This window comes from Tribolium castaneum, chromosome 5, assembly GCF_031307605.1.
Source record: "Tribolium castaneum strain GA2 chromosome 5, icTriCast1.1, whole genome shotgun sequence".
Taxonomy (NCBI): domain Eukaryota; kingdom Metazoa; phylum Arthropoda; class Insecta; order Coleoptera; family Tenebrionidae; genus Tribolium; species Tribolium castaneum.
The window spans coordinates 1364690-1385873 of NC_087398.1; the positions used below are offsets into that span (position 1 = coordinate 1364690).

A 21184-nucleotide genomic window follows, 5' to 3' on the forward strand; every position below is an offset into this window, starting at 1 on the left:
TACGTTTGTTTCTCTAATTTTTAAGAAAACACAAAATATTTATTAGTTTTTAAGGTAAATGCAATTTGTGATTAATTTAATTAAATGGTTGTGTAAAAGTGCCATCTCGTATCCAGTAGAAATTTCTATTTGTGAGCGTTCTGTAACACTGAAGCTCTACTAAACATTTATATTTAATTTTTAAAACTGAAAAATAAATTAATATCAAAATATTGGTAATCATAAAATTTATTAATAAAATTTTGCTTTTCAAAGTGTTTTTAAAAATGTTTTTATGGAACAAGTGTTGACTAATAAAAGCCGCCGTCAAGTTTTATGTTTTAATACTCATATGAACATTTTTACATGCACGAGATATACCAAAATATTTTGAATGTAACAGTTCCAAATGAATAATTAAACAACTACGACAAATAAATAGCGAACATTTCTAAGACTAACACGTTACGACTTAAATAATGTGGGAGAAATGAGAGAGGGTTGAAATGATGAGACGTTTATAAAATCATACCTTTGTAATAACAAAAACGAAGGTACCCACCTAAACTAATTTTCCTCGACAATGATGCAAACACCGCTATTTATTCAGTTCGAAATTTTGCAAACAAGTGATATGAAAAACAGGAAATAAATAACTTACAAAGTACAACTAAATAACAATAAAAAACAAATCTTATTGTACACAGTACATACTACATTAATAATAATCGTATTATACTATTGTGTGTTATCTCAAATAACTTAAAAAACAAAACTGTCGGAAAAAACGTAAATGAAGGTTTTGCAATTTGTGAAAAATGAATAAATAATTTTTATGTACAAGGCAAGTTTGTCGCTAATTTTAAAAATATTCACAATCGAATTTACAAAAATTTACATTAATTTCAAGTAGGTACCTAAAATTGAAATTATATACATGTGAGAGACGAAATATACAAAAATATGTTTTTACAAAAACAATGATCGATGATGTACAGTATCCACGATTCGAATCAACTTAATACTGATTTTTTGTTTTAGTGCAAGCAGACAAATAATTTCCACTGCTAAGCTTCAGGAATTTCATACACACTTAAATTAAACAAGTCACAAGCACCATTTAGATTTACGCAATTACATACATTGAACTTTACATGTATAAATAGTAGTAATACATGAAGAGGATGATCTTATTTGGTTTATACTTATTTGGATATATTCTAACATAAGTAAGTTATGGATTTAACAGCATATCAAGCAACTACGCTTGCAGAAAATCGAAAAAACCGTCATGAATTTGTCAACTGAAACGTGGGATGTAGTTTCTCAATATGGAGTTAAAGACGAGTATCCAATCAAGTACCAAGTCGAATACGCTAATGTATATAAACTGCAAACACATTCAATACAAAATCTACAACGTAAAAACGACTACGTTCTCCTAAAACATTCAAATACAAATAAATACACAAGTCTAGACAATTTCGTGCAAGTCATAAATAGTATTGCTTTATACGTGATCAGTCTAAAGTCAAAATTCGGTTAATTCCATAAAATACTTTCATTAAACAACTATCAATAAATAGATCAATAAATTATCTCAACAAAATCGCAATGAGTATCTTTAGAAAAGTAAAATTACACTTCTTATTTATTCGACGCCGTGTCCAGTCCTTCGTGAACACACTTTATTACCTCAGTACTAGCCTAGTAATAAATAAACCTTAAAAAACTTAACAAAACTACACTACATGAGCAGGAATACATCTTAGGTACATTCAATTATGTGGGGTTGGGACGACTCGATCACGCTCGGCCGCGTCTCCTTCCCGGGGTGGATGGGGGGCTGCGGGGGCTGCCGCTGCTGCGGCGGCAGAGGCCTCGACAGCCCGGGGTGCAGCACCGCGTGCCCTATCGGCGCCTGCTGCACCTCCAGAAACTCCTTCGAATCCTCATGCATGTCCTTGTTCATATCTATCGATCCTGAAACTTACAATTACAATCTTATCCCAACCAAACAACGCTACGGACCTAGACTTCCATCCGACCCAGCGTACTCGTAGTACCCATTAGGCGAGCCTTCGCCGTTCAACTCCTCATCAATATTGTTCGGCCTACAACTCGTCGTCTTCCAATGCGTCCGTAAGCCAGACGCACTGATGTAGTTTTTCCCGCACTCCTGACAAATATACGGCCGTTCGTTCGTATGCAGCCTCTTGTGGAGCTTCAAGTGGACGAACTGCGTGAACTTGGCGGGGCAGAAATCGCACGCGTAGGGTTTCTGGCCACTATGTAGCCTCAAGTGGGTTTTAAGGTTGGACGTGGAGGAGAATCGCTTCTTACAAATGCCACACTCGTGTGGCCTTTCTCCAGTGTGCACCAGGTGGTGCTTCTGGAGGTGGGCCAACTGCGTGAAGGACTTGGTGCAGACGTTGCACTTGAAGGGGCGTTCGCCACTGTGTGTCCTTAAATGGACCTTCAAGTTGGACAACTGGCCGAAGGTTTTGCAACAAACGTTGCACTCGTAGTGCATTTTCCCGTCCTTCTTCTTCAGGGGGTAGGGCAGGCTGCGATAGCCGCGGTTCTGGTTGGTGTTGGGGCTACCGGGGGACCCGCCCTCGGGGCTCCGCGAGCAGGGGGAGGACCTGCCGCTGGTTTGCAGTGGGGGTAGGGGTGTGAGGAGGTGGTGGGTGAGGTTGATGTGGGACGCTGGGATCATTAGATTCGAACCGTTGTGGTGGTGGGTGGCTGGGGGCGAGTAGGTGGTTGTGGGGGTGGAGGTGATAGTACTATGGGGGATGCCGTTTGAAGGGTAAATGTTGTAGTAGTTGGAGGGTTGCATGTGGTTAGGGTAGTTGTCGTGGGGGACGTACAAGGGCTGGACGGGACTTGGGGGGTGGTTCTTAAGCATTGCGGGACTAGGAGGGAGCATGTTTTGAACTTGGACATTTGAACTTGAGTCTGGACTGCAGGGGACAGTGCCATACCGGTGACTTTTCTTGTATGAATAAGCCATTTCGGTGGGGGAGCTTGGAGGAGGGGTTGCGTTTGGTTGTCTCTGATTGTTGTCGTTATTATTGGTATCAATTCGATTCCTTAGCAAAATATTCTCAAGGATGCTAGAAGTGGGCGGCGTATACCGCGAAATAACATTCTGGGGCTTGACTTCAGGTTCGTAGAAAGGTTTATTGTTAGGAACTTCAGGTGGAGGAGAATCAATCACAATTACTGTACTTGGGGGCGTGATTATTCTCGGGGTTAGTGTTGTTACTTCAGGTACTGCAGCGTCAGTGTGGGATTCCTTGTCCATTTCGTGGTCGCTTTCCACTCCTTTCGACTTGTAGTGGTAAGCTTTCGAGATTTTTATTTTCACTTTCCTGTATTCGTTCTTTTGGGTTTCGGGAGAAACCGGTTTTATTACCGCGGTTTCTTTCGAATTTGGTTTTTTACTGCAAGCGCTAAATCAGACTTTGAGGACAACTAAACGGGTAAACCTTACCTAAAATCAAGAACGTAATTATTCTCACTATCTGAATCACTCGAATCTTCAGGTGGTGTGAAAGCATCGTCGTGATAGCCATTACTATGATATCCTTCGTCTGATCTCACACTACCATCAGTTGGTGTTAGTTGGTGTTCGTAGGGACCGTCTTTTGCAGGAGGTTCAGTCGTACTAACAGTTATCACTTCAGAAGATTGCTGTACTTGTTGTCCTAAAACCAGGAAATTAATATCTGTTCCAACTCGCCAGACACCGGAAACGTACTAATTCTTTGTAGCATTTGTTCACCAGTCAAGGGATAATTAAGTCTTTCGGCGAATTCTTTGCAGTACCAGACAAGAAGTTCCTGATTGGGAAGAATTGGTTTGATAGTGTAAAAATAGATATTCATTTTGTATTGACAGGCGATTAAATTTTGCGATTCGCTGGAATAAGCAGGATTCACGTATCGCATCCAGTTAGCTTTAGATGTATCAAATCCATCAATATAATAATATAATTCGTTATCTTTGTATATCTGGAATAAAAAGTAGTTGCTAGAGTAGCGATTAGTCTGATTGGTGTCAAGACATTTGATTTTGAAGCATGTACAATTGGAAGCAAACCGCTCATAAACTAAATAAAGGAGCCGTTAAAGCTTTCCTTTCGGTTTCACGATAATTATTTATGTGTCCGGCATTTTACAACCAACCACCCAAAATAACCACAAGCATAATTCCGCACCGTGGCCAATTTTAAGGAAGAAGTTAGTTAATAAAATATAGCCTTCTAAAATTACGATGAAGGTAATTTTGTTTGTCGCAAAATTGAAACCTTGCAATTAAGATCTGAAATTTTGCCAAGGATTTCCCAGAACAAATGTCTTGTTATTTTTGAGAAAGATAATTAAAGATGATACCTTGCTGTCGTTAGAACTGTTTCTATAAAAGCCCTCTCTCATCTGAACCTGAACCAGGAGAAGAAAACAATTAGGAAAACCACCACAACCGGAAGAATACTTATTTACAAAAAAGCACAGAAAAACGCGGCTTACCCTCCAAAAGTACTTCCGGTTCGCCGAGCTTGGTACCGCATCTTTGGCATAGATTTCTCCCACGAGAGGCCCAAAGCGCGTCCCTCGTGGGATGTACCCCGTACTCCAAACGCCCTGAGCCTGGAAAAGTCCGTGAGAAAAAGTTTGGCAAACTTTCCCGCCACTCACATCAGACATTGCCTGCGATGTCTTCAGCACTAGGTTGCGGGGAAGGGTAGCTTCCGCCCGGTTCGGCGTTCCGGGCTCAACCGGAAGATCCGGAACGATGTAGGTGGTATGCAATTCGAACTCTTCCTCATGGATATTGGCCAAGTCGAATTCGCTGGCGGACGTTACAGCTACCTCATCCATCATGTCCTGGGAAATAAATCAAGAGTGCAATACTCTCAAACCCATCCGCTTATAACAAATTATATGTCTTAAAAGTTAGACCCGTGAAGGTGAGCATCCGATTTGACGTAACTGAAGCATTTACCAGTTCAAAGATCTCGAAATAATTTAGGCGCAGGAAATGCACAGGGCCAGCTAATTTGAAAGTTTAATGTCAAGACATCCTGCAATTAATTTTTTCGGAATGAGCCAGCGGTTTCGAGACCGAGGGCATTTTTGCGTCGTCGGCAAGGTCGCTGAAAGCAACAGTAGTGACCTCTCATGCTGGGGTGTGATCAATGCACTAATTGTCACGTTTCAGCGACATCAAAGAAGTGCATTTCGCTGAAATGCGACTTTTTTCAGGCGTAATGGGGCCGTCAGCTTGGACACGCCACCTCGCCATGTTGCCAATTATTGAACATAATTACATAAATTATGCGCGCTGAATTTTTTACGCGTGATGTGCGTGTCGATGGCGGCATTTGCATTCGACCGAAATTATCGCCGAGGATGTGCTAATGCAAATATTAAGTGAAAGGATATATGGGTCAGTGTGTACATGTATCGATCGACGCTCTTAGCCACCGTCTGGATGCACCGCGTCCGATCCGACGTCATCACTTTATGACGTCATCAAAGCTCCGAGCTTTCAAGATGGCCGCGCCTCATTCATCCACGGCGCGAAAAACTTTCGACCAAGCAAAGCTTTCGAGCAAAATTAAGCTTTCCATCCTATTTTTATTTTATTTGTTGTGGAATTTTTATTTTTTTGTAAATAAAATTGCATGCAAAGCTTTCGATCAAAATCTTTAATAAATTATGCCTTCCATCCTGTTTTTATTTTATTTGTTGTGGAATTTTTATTTTTTTGTAATTAAAATTGCAACTGACTGAGTGGAGTTATGATGGTCCAAGTCTTGGCGACGGCTGTAAATAAGCGTAACCTTTAAGACTGCATGAATAATGCCCTGAGACTTGTAAAATATCGCAAGCAGAGTTCCAAGGGTGGATGAATGCAGCTGGAACATGCATTGGGCGACCCCGGAAAATGTCAACAGTTCAAATGTTGCGACCTTAGTTAAGCATGCAACGAAGACTTCAAATTATTAAAATAATCAGGGACGCGGGCACAAATTTTCATTTTAATGCCTTCAAAGCAAACTTGTTTAAATGCATTTTTGTATAAAGGCATGGAAATTAGCCCCTGATTTGCATAGCTGATTACTGTTTTTCCATAATTTTAAGAATCACTATAAACAACAATATAATGTCTAAAAGTGAGTTCTCAAGTGTAATTAATTTTTGATACGTTTACACAGCTCTTGTGGTTAATTAACCATGGTAGAGCACATCTACATAATGCTGAAATATGGCGATAATCGTGCACCTAATGCTTTAATATTGCACGTAATGCAAAAAAATCCTTGAAACATGATAAGGTGAGTAAACTGACGAAAATTAACAAGAGATAAGTGCAATTTCCGGACATCCAAAAATGATTTCAAGCATTTGCATGAAATAATTGGCTCATGATGAGCTTCGGCTCAATCGGTGTAAAATAAAGTGATGCATATCTGCATAATAGAAGGAAGTGTCGGCTTAGTTGAACGAATTGTTGAAGCATTACTTTCCTCGTTCTTTCCTTTGCTAACACATGACTTAGCATAAAGCCATTGTCGCCTTTGACTCTTCTGATCCATAACAAAATGAATCCGAGTCGTAAATAATTAAAGATAATTAAACCATATCGGTCAATTTAATTAATTATGTTAACTTTGCAGTATTTCACACCAAAAAAGCCGTTTCCGCGACTTTTGCTCATAAATAAACGATTTGATACTGCGGAGTCTTATTTATTTCAAGTGTTCAATAAAATAGGTTTAACTGGAAAAATTTGAGTTGTAGCCAAACGTATTTGTAATCATGCTTTGTTAATTTGACAATTGTTACCTCTCTCATTTTGGCCTTTTTTGAGGACTGCAGCTGTTCTTCAAGGCATTTAAGTCCTGAAACAAAAAAAGGGATAAGTTGCCGGGTCGCTACTGCAGAAATGGTGCATTTTCCAAACATTTGTTTGGTGCATTTTTACACATTATCCTTTCTATTTTGTTATCAATCCGTCAATGTCACCGCTTTTTATGTGCAGTTACATAAGGAGCGCTTTACATAACACATAACCTCCTCGACCATTTAAGGGGAAAAGTCGGGGGTTCGTCTAGGTCTCCACAATTGAAAAATTACCTGATGTGGCAATCTATCCGAATTCTTCCCCACCAATTTTGAGTTATTTAATTCTGCACTAATATTAGTGCAAGGTTGAGTTGCATGTTCCTGACGTCAATTTTAGTTCTGGTCTTTATTCAACGAGTGCATTTCCTCTATCTTTCTCTTTTTAAAGAAACCTTGTGAGCATTTGGCACAGTGCGAGGCCATGACTGATCTTTAAACATTCAATGTTATTACAATTAGAAAAGTCAAACTGGAAATTACCGAATATGCAAGGGTCAAAGAATGGCCAAGAACTAGCGGAGAAAATGGAAAAAAGTGTTATGGGTGCATGGCATGCAACCGGCGAATTTCACGCTCCTGCTGGGGTGTCTGCAGGAATAAAGACAGGGCAAACGTTGATTTAATTATGAGTCGATTGACAAAGCTGGAAGAACGCTAATTTAAGACCAATTTTTAGCAAAAATGTGATGACATTGGGTATAAGTGATATGACATAACATATGCAACGAACAATTCTCTCATTACAATAATAGTTTTAATCATTATACTGTTTTTTGCTAGCTTGTTATTTGCTTATGGATTAGCTATCCTTGACGTGCACTTGAAATTCACTTTTCTAGAAGAACTTCAAAATCGGATTGTCATATCACAAATCACACCAAAAGTACGAAATAAACAGCCAAAAATCCAAAAGCGGGCCTCAAATCTCGAAAACTGCCCTTATTTGGGCCGAAAACGCGAAAACAAACTCAAAAATATTCAAAGGTCAAAGTTGAGACGCCACAGTTTCGAGCTTGGTGTAGGATGTTATGAGAGATGGATAGTTTATTTTTTCGAAATGATGTTAACAACGACTAAAGGTTACCTTGACTATTGAAAAGTAGTTTAAAATAGCTTCTTCGAAGGAAGAAAATATCTACGTTTCAGTAACGGAAACGGGGAGGCAGCCATTTTGAATTTTCACTTTTGATCGTATTGAACGCTGAAAATCGCAATTTTGTTTAAAATCGAGTGAATTTTTCCCAAAACGGGCTCGAAAGGATGCTATTTTAACACCTCGGTGCAATTTTCACTTGTGAGTACCTAGATTAGAGCTAGTGCCAATTTGATAGTGAAATTATTCCAACCGACTAAAAATAGACCAATCAATAGGAGTTTCATTATCACTTTTGTGATTTTTATTTTTGCTAAAGTCCTTCGGAAGGTCTGTGTCACATTTCGGCCGAATGTGGCCTCCACACCCAACCAACACTCCGGTTTGTAAACAATGACACTCGTCCTAACCAACAACCCACACCGAACAAATTTTTTAAAGCAAATTTCAAGTTTTCGGTCCAAAAAAGCAGATTAATCCAGTTGGGGGCACATTTCCATTGAGAATTTTTTTCGAAAATTTGGAAATTTCTCCACAGACTTGTTTATTTTTCCTGGATTAGAGCCAATAGTTCTAGGCAGGGTCAGTTTATTATAGTTTATTTATCCAGTTCATAAACTGCGTATTTCCCGGGCTAATTTTGGCGCGAAGTTTAAAAAACCGGGGGTGGTTTGAAAGGGTGGCGAAAGGGCTCTCGGCCCGACTTCTCACGCATACTTTACGCATGTTACGCACCTGTAACGACGTGTTTTGGCGGGACACTCGCGAGGACGCGGATATGCACCGAGCTGTTCAAAGCGTCGCGACGCCGACCTAGCTCAACACTCTCTGTCGTGAGGCTCTGCAACGTTGCAGCTATCCCGTTCAAACTCTCTTGTCCATGTGCACATCGCTTCGATGATAACGTAACGTTTGATAAACAAAATACGATTTTAATTGCCCCCACAGCTAAATAATAGCCACAGCACTTGTGCAAAAGACAGCCACTGTGTGCTGGCCGAGTTGGGAAGGTCGCATTTATCGCCGAATTTTTAAACCAGGAATAGATTAATTTATTAATAAATTATTAAAAATCTCCGATTTCGCGTTTAGACTAGGAGTTTCAACGCAAAATAGTTTGACCTTTGCAAAAACGCATGTGCAGTCTTTATTTTTAACAATCTTCAGTAAACACTGCAAATCGTTAACGTAAGATAACAATATTAGTGCATAAACATGCAAAACTCGGCGATCTACGTTGTTTCCAGTTGCGCAGGTCAGGTTGGGCAAATTTCTTGGAAAAATCTTAATTTAACATCAACATGACGTGGCAAATTATGTAATGTTTTGTTTCATCTTATTTTATGTTTACCCTAACGAAGGTGATCGTAGGTCACAAATGATAGCACTGGGGACTTGTTATTCAATCGCGATTTCAAAAAACATCGCTGGGCATTAACTGGGCCACAATTTAATTTTTTGATTTCTTATTTCTCTTTAATTTTGAATTGAAAGGATCAACTATAACGCCCTTACTTCTCTGGGCGTTTTAGTCCATGATAATGGACTAAAGCAAAAGCAAAAAATACTGGTACATCGATGATTTTGCATTTCTTCTTATTTTGATTTCAAAAAAAATTGAAAAAACGCACGCATGGTTAGATATAACATGAGCGTATTTTTTTATTTTCAAATTTCAAAATTTTTGGGGCATTTTAATTTTTAGCGTCTTAGAAAAGTAACAAAAACTAAATTGATGCGCAATTTTCTGATGGGTAAACAGTTTTCTTTCTATAATTTAATTATAGAAATTTTGATAGCTGTGGAAATATGAACTTTGGGTTGTTATTATTTGTTTTGGGAACAATAATAAACAACAATTTTATTTAATTTTTGTTTTTATTTTATAGAAAATAATTTTACAGAAGAGTAGCCATTAAATATAAATTCGATTATTTTCTTGTGTCGCTTTATTATCTTAAAACCCTGTCTGGTGTTCTAAGAAGCCAATAATCAATTATTAATAAATCATCTAAACATGATTCGTTGCGATTATTGATTGATTGGTGAAGAAGGCGAAAAATATGATAAAACCCAAACACATGTGCAAGTCATCAAGTTGATTATTTTCTTCTTGTGGAGAATTTGAATTTGCGCTAACTTTAATCTTGATTTCAGGATAAACCAACTTTTGCCGTAGTTCTATCAAAACAAAATAAAAGTGAAATTGCACAAAATCAATATCGGGTCAACGTCCTGCTGCTGCGTTCAACCCGGAGAATCCCGGAACTCCCGGAAATGCCTAACTGGGAATTTGCGCCTTTAGCGTCACTACAATCGCCAGGTAAATCATCGCTTAAATGATTTAATTAAAAAGATTGCGGAAACTTGCAGATGCTCGTCTCGGTGTGTTTCCAAGGTTTAAAGATAGTAAAATTAAAAAGTTTGAACTGAAATGAAAACCATTGGAAATGATGAGTAAACTTGAGTTGGTAGTAATGGGCTTATTTGGGGCCTGATTTTCGTGAAAAATGAGCGTAATTTCTGTCAAAGTGGCGTGTTGTCTGAGAGGGAGGGCCATTGCCGGGAATCGATCGAAATCCCCGACTTGCGTGTCGGTTACCATGGAAAGTGTTGGCCCAGGTCATGAGGGGTCAAACCCGGACCTTCCGCATTCACATTCTCCCGAATCCGAGTTCAGTCAACCCCCGGGAATCCCCTTTGTTTACCAACAAAGCGTCACGCGCCGAAATTCGGCCCCAACCCCCGTTCTTTTCAACTAGGACTGCTTGAGTTGCAATCAGGTCATGTGCGAGTTCTTGCTTTCGCACTAGATTAGCGATTACCTTTTGGCCTAAAAACAGCACGTGACCTTCATTTTCTAGAAGCGATCGAGTGTTGCCGGAATTTCCGGCGATCCTGCAACATTTTGATTGTTGCTATTGAACAAGGACATCGCTGGCATTTCGCGTGGATTCGACGAGGAAGCGTAGCCTTAACCGGGATGTCAACATTGAGACCACGGGTTCAACGGCCGACACACTCCGACTTCCCCTACTTCTCCCACCTGTCTGGTGTTCTCCTTCCACGTAAAAAGACCATTGCGTACGAAATGCGAAAGATAAAGCCAGGAAATGGACGAAAAGACGCAGGAAAGCGGGCGCCTTCGGCAGGATTGCTGATGAAACGGCTCCATCGATTGGCATCAATTTTTTCCCTGACACCTCACTTTAAAACGATGCACTGCAGCTGGGGGACCTGTTGGTTAAATAACATGTCAATCCAAAAATCAGCACACTCCCAATGTTGCATCAAAGATTTTTCCACAAGATTCCAGCGAAAGGAACTTTCCTCAAACATTTCTCCGTCCAGGATTCGTGACACATTATGCTCGACTAACTGATAAGCATTTGAAAAATGAATGAACGTTAGATTTGAACATGACGTACTTTCTTCTGAAGCAACAGCAGTCTTGAATTGTTTCCTGTGGACCACAGAAACTGAAGCTACTTGGTCGATAAACTTTGTTTCTTATGATGTTCCTTCGTTATTTCTCTTGTGAGGTTTTGAATAAACGTATCCTTGCTCACCTGGCGGTTAATCGTTTGAAAGTCAGAAAAATGTTTTTGTAATCGGAATCACTATTAATTCGATCCCACAGCGTAATATTTCTTCGTTTGAAGCAATAAACATATCTGTAGCAACAAATATATGAAAGTATGTTTTACTGCCTCATTATCATTATCAGTGTCAAAGCTATAACCTTCGCCAGCGCCTGTTTTTTCCTTTTTACTTCGACAGACGTCTCAATTTCCATTCAAAATCGTTGTAAAATTCAGGATTTGCCAAAAGAGAAACTGTTCCTCGTCGCAAATAATCCGCTTTCAAAATATTTGCCATCTGACAACAGTCTATTGTCGCTTTCCTCGAATCATTTGAGTAAGATTTGCAGAAAGGCCGAAAGCCAATCGCCAGCAAATGAGCTGGCTGCGGTCGCAAATAAACAAGGTGGTCAGTTCGGTGTTTTGCGTCTCCTGGGAGTAATTTTTCATGTGGAGGCAGCTGTCGTCTGTGCAAATTTTGAATACTTCCGAAATGGCCATCGGTCGCTCCTCAAAGCGTAATCCGTTAGGTAAAGAAGCCCAGTTCTCGAGAAACCCACTGTTGACAAAAGGCCTTACCATTGTTGCGGCCACAAGCCGTAAAATTTTTCATATGTAATTACGTCTTCGAGGAACTCACTAATAGAGTCAATAAGTTTGAATTCTGTTTCAGGTGGAAACACGCATCGTAACGGTACAAAAATCCGGCGTGTGTTTATCGAAAGAGGAGTATTCAACAAGTTGTGTGTGGGCAGGTGATACCATTCAACGGAACTTGATTTCTCAAGGCTATAAGGGTCGGGATTGTCGGAACCTTCATCAATTTCAGGATTGTAAGCACCGCTAGTTAACCTCCTTTTAGCTGCGCTATCTCACCCCTTTTAATAATGCGCTTATGCATATCAAAAAGGCTCTCGAGCATGCAGGTGGTTCACAGAAAAAAGAAACGATAAAAAGCTCGAATAACGTAATCGTCAAAACAAATTTCAGGCCGTAGCACCCGAAATTATTTTAATTAAGCTTTTTCGAACAGGAGGGCTGAACCTGCTGTGCGCGTAATTACTGTAATAACCAACTGTTGACAAGAGCAGAAGATTATTATCTTAATTATTGGTAACGGAGTTTTGAGCACTAAATTGAATTTGGTTTAGAACACGAAAATCCACAAACTAATTACCTATTCTTGTGCACTTTATGGCCGTTTTATGATTGGTGTAAAAGCTTTAATTATTCCACTTGAGCTTAAAATATGCACACAAGACGGAAAGAACCCCAGTGTATCCAAATTCACATACAATCTGAACAAACTTCTTTATTTATTAAAAGAACTCGCTTCTATTTAATAGAATAGACGAGAAGTAATAAAACTCGAAGCCACAATGAGTATTCTGTTGGAAACCGAGCGGGGCCCAAGTGATGATTGTTATTGCTGGGACAGGTAGTTGGACCAGGAAAGGAAAGCTTGTCCAAAATTGCCAAAATATTCCGGTCCGAATTTTGCATTTGAATAAATAACAAGAGTGGCCGTGACCATGAATTCTATCTGAATCGATAATTATTATTTTAGTATCTTGTAAAATAATGATTCAGGTTAGCCTTGGCCTTGGTGGTAGCTGGGTTTGTCAATGTCAGTTCAAAAACTTGCTTAAAGATTTTGCAAAGTTAAGGTGTTATAAATAGAGTTTGCAAGAGCGCGTAATGCAAATGGATTCAAATGGCTTCCGTTTTCGAAAATTATTGAATCAGTAAATTGATTTATAAACAACATGGGTTAATAATAAGTTGTTGCCACCATGGTGAGCACGTAAAGGATCGAGTTCGTTGAACTGCCCTAGTGTCCTACTAATCCGAAAGGAAGGTAAAGCATAGAAAAATCGAGAAGTATCGTTACAAGTCGGGCCGCCATCATCAATTTCTTTATAAGAAATGTTAAATACGTTGTGATAAGAGGGGCCGGCTCCATTAATTTTTTCCGCCTCAGCATGATTTTTGACAGTTATCACCACGTAACATTTCTCCGAAAACTTTCTTCAAGTGTTTGTGACGCAGGACTGAATCACCGGACTAATTAGCATGGTGCGCCAAATGCGAATTTATTTTGCGGCCTAATCAGTTAAATTACAAAATGCGCTAATAAACTGCAATCTGTCGTTGTACAAAAACAGATTGCAAAATAAAGAACGAGTTATCAACATTAAAGGAACTGGTTCCTTATAATGCAGTTTTCGACCTTATACACGAAGCACACAAGGTTGAGGCTAACAAATTTTTAAGTTCGATGAACTTAACAAATGTCTCACATGCCGAATTTCGATTCGAGTCGAATTGTTTGTTTTTGAAATTGAATTTTGGTGGAAAGACGAGTTTTTATGCAAATGCCCGAAAAAATGAGCCTTGCATTTTTTGCCAAAGGTTACGTGTGACAAACAACAGGTCAACGGCTATTTTCACGTGTAAATATTTTGAAATGCACATTCCTTCGCGAGCGAAAAATCCCAACTGGTTCGCCGAACCGGAAAAACACGGAAACTTGAGATACAATCTCGAGATGCGGCAAAAATTTCGGGCAATTTTGAATTAGGTGTGATTGTTGCGCATCCTACTTAGCACCCACGTACCGGCTAACAAACAAACTCCTCCAATTTTTACACGCCAAGGAATATTGTTTAAACAAACAGCGAGTAACAGCGGAATTACAAAACGCAATACCAATGTGAATGTCTTGTCCTAAGGTCAATAACTTCGCCATGACTGCCAAAATTTTACGCCTTGTCTGCTATTACATAATTCAATTAATCATAAACAATTTTTCCTTGAGCACCAGACCCAGGTGTTCGATAATTACATTCGCGGAAAAATGATTGAGCGCATGAAAAAATGTTTGATTGATCGAGCTTGAACCCCAAGCTTACCTTCGTGGCAGTCTTTCGGAGGAATATATAATATCCAAGGTATCCAGAAAATTTTGGCAGCGTCACTAAACCCTATATCCACGAAAAGTCACACACACACACTTTTTTTTCAAGTTCAAAACTTGGATCAGTCTTTATCGAAAAAAGTGGTCCGAACGGAATTTCGTATCACCATGTCCAACGAAAATTTTGACGCGTCTCCTCTCGAAGCACTTAATCCGGACTCCGGGGGTGGCTGAAGAGTCGTCACTGCCGCATGTCTAGGGCAATGTCAAACACACCATTACGTTCTTCAACCTTCGCAGTCTTTTAGAAACTAAACACCGATCCGAGTTAAACTTGACCGTGATGGTTTTCACACAGCGCCAAGTGGTGATAGTTGGAAGCTCTAACTAACGGGAACTCCGGTCAACAACCTCCAAATTCTGAGCGGCCTCAAGACGTTGCCAGCAACTTCACTGCTGCAGCTCACGTTTGAGGAAGTTCTTTTTGTCGTTATTTTAGGGTTCATGGACCAAGCGCTCTCATCAGACGCTCACTCACCAAACCCGACCCGGAGCCGGCTCCGGAGGGCCATCACCTTTCTTTCGCTCGAATTCTCCGGAATCAGAACGGGATGACTATTAAATCGAGTAAAAGTTCCACTTATGCAGAGGAGGTCTTTGACTCATCCGCGTCATTTTGTTTATGGTAAATGATATAACCTTATTTCACGCAAGTTCAACTGACGAATTTAGGTATTCAGTGAAATGCCTTTCTCTTTGCGGCTTTACCAGAGGATTCTACAGAACTTCGACAGGTGATATATGACTCAATTTCCACGCAAAATTATTACAAAACGAAAGAAAGCGCCATCGAATTTCAAGTTTTCGCGCCTGATCGACTATTGAAGTCTCCGAAGAATTTCAGTTAATAGCGCACAAACGGGCACCAACTCCACCACCGGCTCACTCTCTACTGAAAATAGGCCGGCCAGCCCACCTAATTACAACAAATGCGAAAAATTTGCTTAAACCCCTGCCCCCTGTGGCAGTATTAAGAAATGGCTTCTGTTACGGCCAAACGACTCTAAGTGAGTCCCTGCGGTTTTAATTTACGACTTCTTAACAAATTTCACCACCGTAACTGCAAGTCTAAACAAATTTTCTCTAGGTCAACCGGTAATTTGTATTATATTTGAAAACTGTGACAGTCCTTTTGAAGTTAAGGGTAGTAAGGGTGGTTAGCCATAAACCGCAACAATGCCACTTTTCTCATGATTTATGGCTGACAACACCTACAGGGGGTAGAAAGTTGGGGTCCGGAAATTTTCTTAATTACTTTCTTCGGCTTAAAGAGATTTACCGTTACCCAATTTTTTCTTGCACAATGCATTAGTTCCGGTTTAGCAGCCCTGGAGTCAGGGTGGTTTTGGCAAAGTCTTCGCCAACAAACGAAACGAAAATTTAATCGAGTGTGTTCTGTTCTACATCGTGAAAAGTTCAACAAACTCCGGTCGTAACACATTCTGTTTAGCACCTATACGAGTCTTCATTTCGCACTGAAACAAGGTCTAAAAATCAGCGAACTGAAGCAACGTCAATATTGACGCGTTTCTGAACTTTAGCATTTGGTGCAGAAATGTGTCACCATTGCTGGAAATTAGTGACATAATCTCTTTTCTTGCTTTTGATCGGACAATGTAGGGTGGAATGCAACACCTACAAAGATTTGAAAGTTGCTGTTGGAACGCAGTCTTCACTTACGTTAGGTTAGGTCCGCTGACGTCACAAGTCAATGAACTTGATTCTTGGCTTTGTTTTAGGCGAAAAAAGTACTTAGCTCCACTTGGGTTAAGTGCCAAAGTCGCTCTAAACGTAATGATAACGCGCAAGAACTGGAAGTGTAATGATAGGCGGTAATATCTTGTTTTTCCTCCCTTTCTTCGTCCAGCAGCATAATCATTGTTCATTGTCGCAGGAAATCTAATTGAGGCCCTGAACTTGAACGCTTAACGATTTTCGAATTTCCTGCTGTCGGTGACAAATTACGAAGTGTTAATTGGGTTCGAAAAATGCTCGTAAATGTCGCGGATTCGTTTCGTTCATTTATAGCGAAATAATCTCGCCACTGGTGCAATAATCTGTTTATGACGGCGACTCCCCAAGGCCAGCTCTTATCCAAGGTTGCAAACAAGTTCAAATTTTTGCGAAGAGTAAAACCGCATTTGCTTTAAAATTCAGAGATTCAATTCCGTTTCGTTCCGATTTTACTTTAACACACCTTACGGTTTACCTTTCGCCCTCAATTCGCGGCATTTTTACACCTACTGGCGCTGCCTAGCCAAGACCTCCTCCGAGGTGCTTCTTTGTCTGTCGTACTGCTGGACGCCAGCAACGTTTGCGATTTCTCGACGATTGCGAAGGATAGCGTAACACATTACGGGTAGAGGTTGACGACCGTGTTTTCGCACGGCCATGTCGTGGGCTGTCTCAGAGTGGCCAAATTTGACGATGGGACGCCGCTGGGAATATGAGGCAGTGGGATAGAACTTCTCCAGCGGGGTTCCCTCGCCTACGTCCACTGGGGATTTAGATCACTAGGGAAGCGTGAAAATGATTTCGGTTTGTTGGTAGAGAGTTAGTAAAGCCTTAAGAGCAAGGAAAATGTCCCCATTCATTTCGTGTCATCGCTATTCACTTCCGTGGCCTTCACTCGGAACTATGATAATTGTTGCCAAAGGTTAGTAACCGGTGTCTTAAATCAGATTCGATCATCTCTAGGCAAAAAACTGAGCAATTAAATTCGAAGGCTACAATTTTGGTAAGCAAGGGCGTCTGATTGAAACATGACATCAGCATGATTGGAACGAGTCGGGCTTGATGATCCCACAAAGAAGAATTCAACATTTTGGCTTTTTGTTTGTTTGTGATAAGGTTTCTTCCGCATTGCTTTGCTCATGGTGAAGTCACCAAATCTTAATGTGTTGATTAGCTGAATAATTGGAAAACACGCTTTGTTAAGTTTTCTAGGATAGAGTAATGGGAATATGCTATGACTAGCGAAACAAAGTTCTTTGTGCATGTATGACAACCAGCACCGAAAGTTGAAATATTACGTGTTTAGAAGAAGAAGTAACGTACTTGTGCGGTAAAATAAAACTCAATCAAAAGATTGACAGAAAAGTGTGCATTGCTTGTCCAAAAACTTCTAATTAGTAGTAATTTTTGGTTTGAAGAAAATAAAAAAGATGCTGGTTCATTAGTATTTTGTTGCTTGAAATATAAATGTTAATGAATTTTTATAATCACAGGAACTACGACTGTTTACGATTTGTTGCCTCTTATTGTGTAAACGACTCGGGGCTATCACTTTTCTTCCTTGCAACAAAGGTACTACTATTACAGACATGGTTCAAGCAAGATTTATTTGAGAATATTATTTACAAAAGCATTAGTCACCACAGGTTCCTACGATACACTGAACAACTTCCATAAATATAAGATTTATTCTTGGAATTGTTGTTATTGAAAACATATCTAAAAAATTATCCCAATAAATTATTATTACGATGTCAATTTTGTTAATTGTTTTTGTACGCAGTCAGGCATAAAGTGTTAAAAAAAGATTTATTAGTGGTGCTAGATTAAGACTATTGGTTTCTAAAGAAGTTGAAGTAAAAGAACACACAATCCCAACATACGTTATGTTTTCTGTAATTTGAGTTATTTCAGGTACGTTGAAAAAAGCTCAGAGATAAAAACAAATCATTAATCTTGATAAAACCACGAAGGAGAAAGTTGATAAAGGAACATGAAAAATCTCAATGTTCTTAAATCAATCTTCCTTTTTTACTTTTGTGGATGTTTTGGGTGGTTATGGGGCTGGGAAAAATATTCTAATAAAAAACAATTATGCATTAACAAATTGTAATTTTTTATTTTCAAACAGGAAATGGCTCCAGTAAGCCTGCTTACGTATTTAAATGAAGCACATAAACTAGCATTTTAATAATTTTGAGTGTAGCTACATTTTAACGTAGTTAACGTTAGAAACGTTTAAATTTAATCATAAATTTAATATTCCAAAACGACAATCTTCAACGACAAAAACTCGTTTTCCTAGCAGGCATAAAGTGCGTAGAACCTACTAGTTATAGTGTAGGATAATAACATGTTTAATAATATTTGAAAGGTTCACGTTGTCTGAGCCAAGGTCTCTGGAGATTTACTCAACAAATTTAAGGCCCAGCGTTACTTAACAAGAATAATGAATATTCAATTCCGTGGTACACGAAAACAGTTTCGGCGTCTGCCACAGCAGTGCCATTGCCTTGGCCATATGTCGCCTTAATGTGAGAATAATGTTCCAGGGAGGTGTTTCTGGTGAAATTATCCTAACTGTTCAAGTCTGGCTGATGGAAACTAAGTTCGCCGTCGTCGTCGACGACGCAACTCGATGAAGATGAACTCATTTCTTCTCTTGTCCATCGAGGACATGCATAAGAGTTCGTCGACCCATGCACACATAGAAGAAGAAGCTCGACCAACTAGACTGTCGGAGTGTAACTAGACCACTGGAACATGGAGGTGACGCGCCTGACGTCACTCTCATGTTACCTACATTAGACAACTTCGGTCGACGAACTCTTCTTACTTCTTGAAAACGAGATGCACCAGCTGAAGTGACCCAAACTGCACTTTCAGAGCCCTTCGGGGATGTCTGGGACGAGCTCAGACTATTCGTCAGCGGCCAAATCGCGCATAATTGGACCTGGGGCCTGAAAATCACCCAGGCCAAGAGCTCGGCCACCAACAAAGACGTCTTTTCGAAAAAATATTTCGATCTTTGAAACTTATTTTTTCTAAATGATTTTTTCGCCAGATTTAGTGTAACAGGCCCTGATGACCAATTTTTAATGACCAAAAACTTCTGGGTAGCATTTTTTGTGGCCCTTGGCCTAGTTGTGGTTGTGATTAAATCAGCGCCCAGCAAATGGGCCCAGACGTGGTAACCACCTGCCGTCCCTTCTAATGAGAGGACGCCGAAAGGGTTAACACTGGCCATTAGTTATCTGGCCCCCGTTAGAATCTGGGTCAAATGGGCGTGTGATTAGAACCATCTGTTCCAGATGCACCTTGTGCCGTGATTTGATAAATATCACCCCCGTCCTTCGGATCCCGTTAGAGCAGGAAATGATGGGCCTCCATTATAGCGTCAAACTGTAACCCGAGACCCATCACAGATATGTTAATGTTGATAATTTAGGCTCCATCAGCTAACTGTAGCCCTCGCTTTTCGTGATTAGATTTTAAATGAGTGTTACATTTCGCTGAGCTTAAGAGTAAAGATTTTGCATGGGATTTTTGACAGGCCATCGACCGTTCACTTCTTCGTAAATGACTTTACAGGTTATAATTTCCCATCAAGTTAGTCATGGGTCGTGCAAAAGCTGTGCCGTTGCACCAAAAATCGCAATAAAACCATCACAGCCCATAAATTACGCCAGATTTACGGTACCATAAAACCCTTTCTTCCAGTTTGCCAATATTGCGATTTTGTGTATCGGTGTTCAATGCCATTGTCAAGTTTCAAATTGCAAAAATACCAAGATGTGCATGAACGACTCTCAAGGTGCAATGGCCTTAAAACGCTTACTTTTTACCTAGCTACAAGTCCGAAATCACAAAAAACACCCTTGAAGTTTACTTTCCTTCACTTGCAATATTTTGCAACTGCAATAAAATCTAACGGAACGATGGGTTCTTACAAGGGATGATTACCGGGAATTGTAAAATTTTATTTATGGGATGGCTATTTCGAAGGATTTGTCGCCATTATGACGGCCGTATTTTTTATTAGGGTTGCAAAGTAATTATTGACAATAATTGCACGAAACATGGTCGCAATAAATATTGGCGGACTAGCCAAAGCAAACGAAGGGTCAGCTTTCAAAGTGTCCTCTCTTTTTTAAAGAAAAATTAGATAGTTGTTTTACATTATTCAAACCGTACAACTACTAAGGTGTTAAATAAAAGCAAGTGTTCAATCTGACCTGACCTTTTATTTTGCCTTTCTTAGTAATAATTTCATATAATGTCAATTATGAAGTGGTTTTTTAAGACTAACAAACTCCACAAAGCAAGAATTAAAGTTCAAACTACAAAACTCACAAAATAGTGCATTAATAAAAAAGAGTGCATAAGTGAATTTGTCCATAAATCCATCATTATTTGGACAAAATTATTTATTAACAAACGGTAAACAAAAAGTTAATAAAATAAAACTCTTTCAATTAATTTACTTATGCCTTCAGTTTTATAAATAGGTATATTGAAAAAATTTTACATGACTTATTGTTTTAAAACGGATAATTTAAGTGAAAACTGCTTGACTAATCAAAACTATTTAAGAAAAAAAAAATAGAAAAAGTAGGCCGCCCGAGCAGGGACTTGAACCCTGGACCCTTGGATTAAAAGTCCAATGCTCTACCGACTGAGCTACCCGGGCTGTTGATTTGTCGTTCCTACAGTCTGTATTTAAATATCGTATCATTTTGATAACTAATAAAATGTGTATTTATTATTTATCACAAATTATCTAACATTTGTTCTAATCACAACATTACACTAACCAAAACTGGTTTAATTATTAAGTGTCAGGCTTGAAAAACATCACTCATTTTAAGATTAAGATAAAAATCTCTTTCTTCTCGTTTTCGCT

The 21184-nt window shown here is 39.4% G+C and overlaps 1 protein-coding gene, 1 long non-coding RNA gene and 1 other non-coding gene across 10 annotated transcripts; 1 reads left to right on the top strand and 2 right to left on the bottom strand.

Annotated features, from left to right (window-relative positions):
- Positions 1-306: 306 nt before the first annotated feature.
- Blimp-1 lies at positions 307-14772 on the bottom strand. 8 transcript variants are annotated; one of them, XM_015980266.2, is made up of 11 exons: positions 7981-8092; positions 7377-7539; positions 7128-7326; positions 6837-6892; positions 4683-4871; positions 4515-4634; positions 4380-4427; positions 3746-3998; positions 3479-3692; positions 2011-3437; positions 307-1962 (listed from the first exon to the last, which is right to left on the bottom strand). In XM_015980266.2, exons 4-11 carry the CDS (start codon positions 6843-6845, stop codon positions 1748-1750), a joined length of 2475 nt encoding a protein of 824 aa, XP_015835752.1. In that variant the 5' UTR covers positions 6846-6892; positions 7128-7326; positions 7377-7539; positions 7981-8092; the 3' UTR covers positions 307-1747. The 8 variants fall into 8 exon arrangements, with proteins under 8 accessions (XP_015835752.1, XP_064212905.1, XP_008194425.1 ...); XM_064356835.1 differs by lacking the exon at positions 7377-7539 and having other exon boundaries at positions 7981-8078; XM_008196203.3 differs by lacking the exons at positions 7128-7326; positions 7377-7539; positions 7981-8092 and adding an exon at positions 14483-14772.
- Positions 8054-20515, top strand: LOC135266327 (uncharacterized). Its single transcript, XR_010334300.1, has 4 exons — positions 8054-8190; positions 10147-10312; positions 12244-12403; positions 18834-20515. It is a non-coding gene; the product is annotated as an uncharacterized LOC135266327 (long non-coding RNA).
- A 383-nt stretch (positions 20516-20898) lies between these two features.
- On the bottom strand, positions 20899-20971 carry TRNAK-UUU (transfer RNA lysine (anticodon UUU)). Its single transcript has one exon. It is a non-coding gene; the product is annotated as a tRNA-Lys (tRNA).
- Positions 20972-21184: the final 213 nt, after the last annotated feature.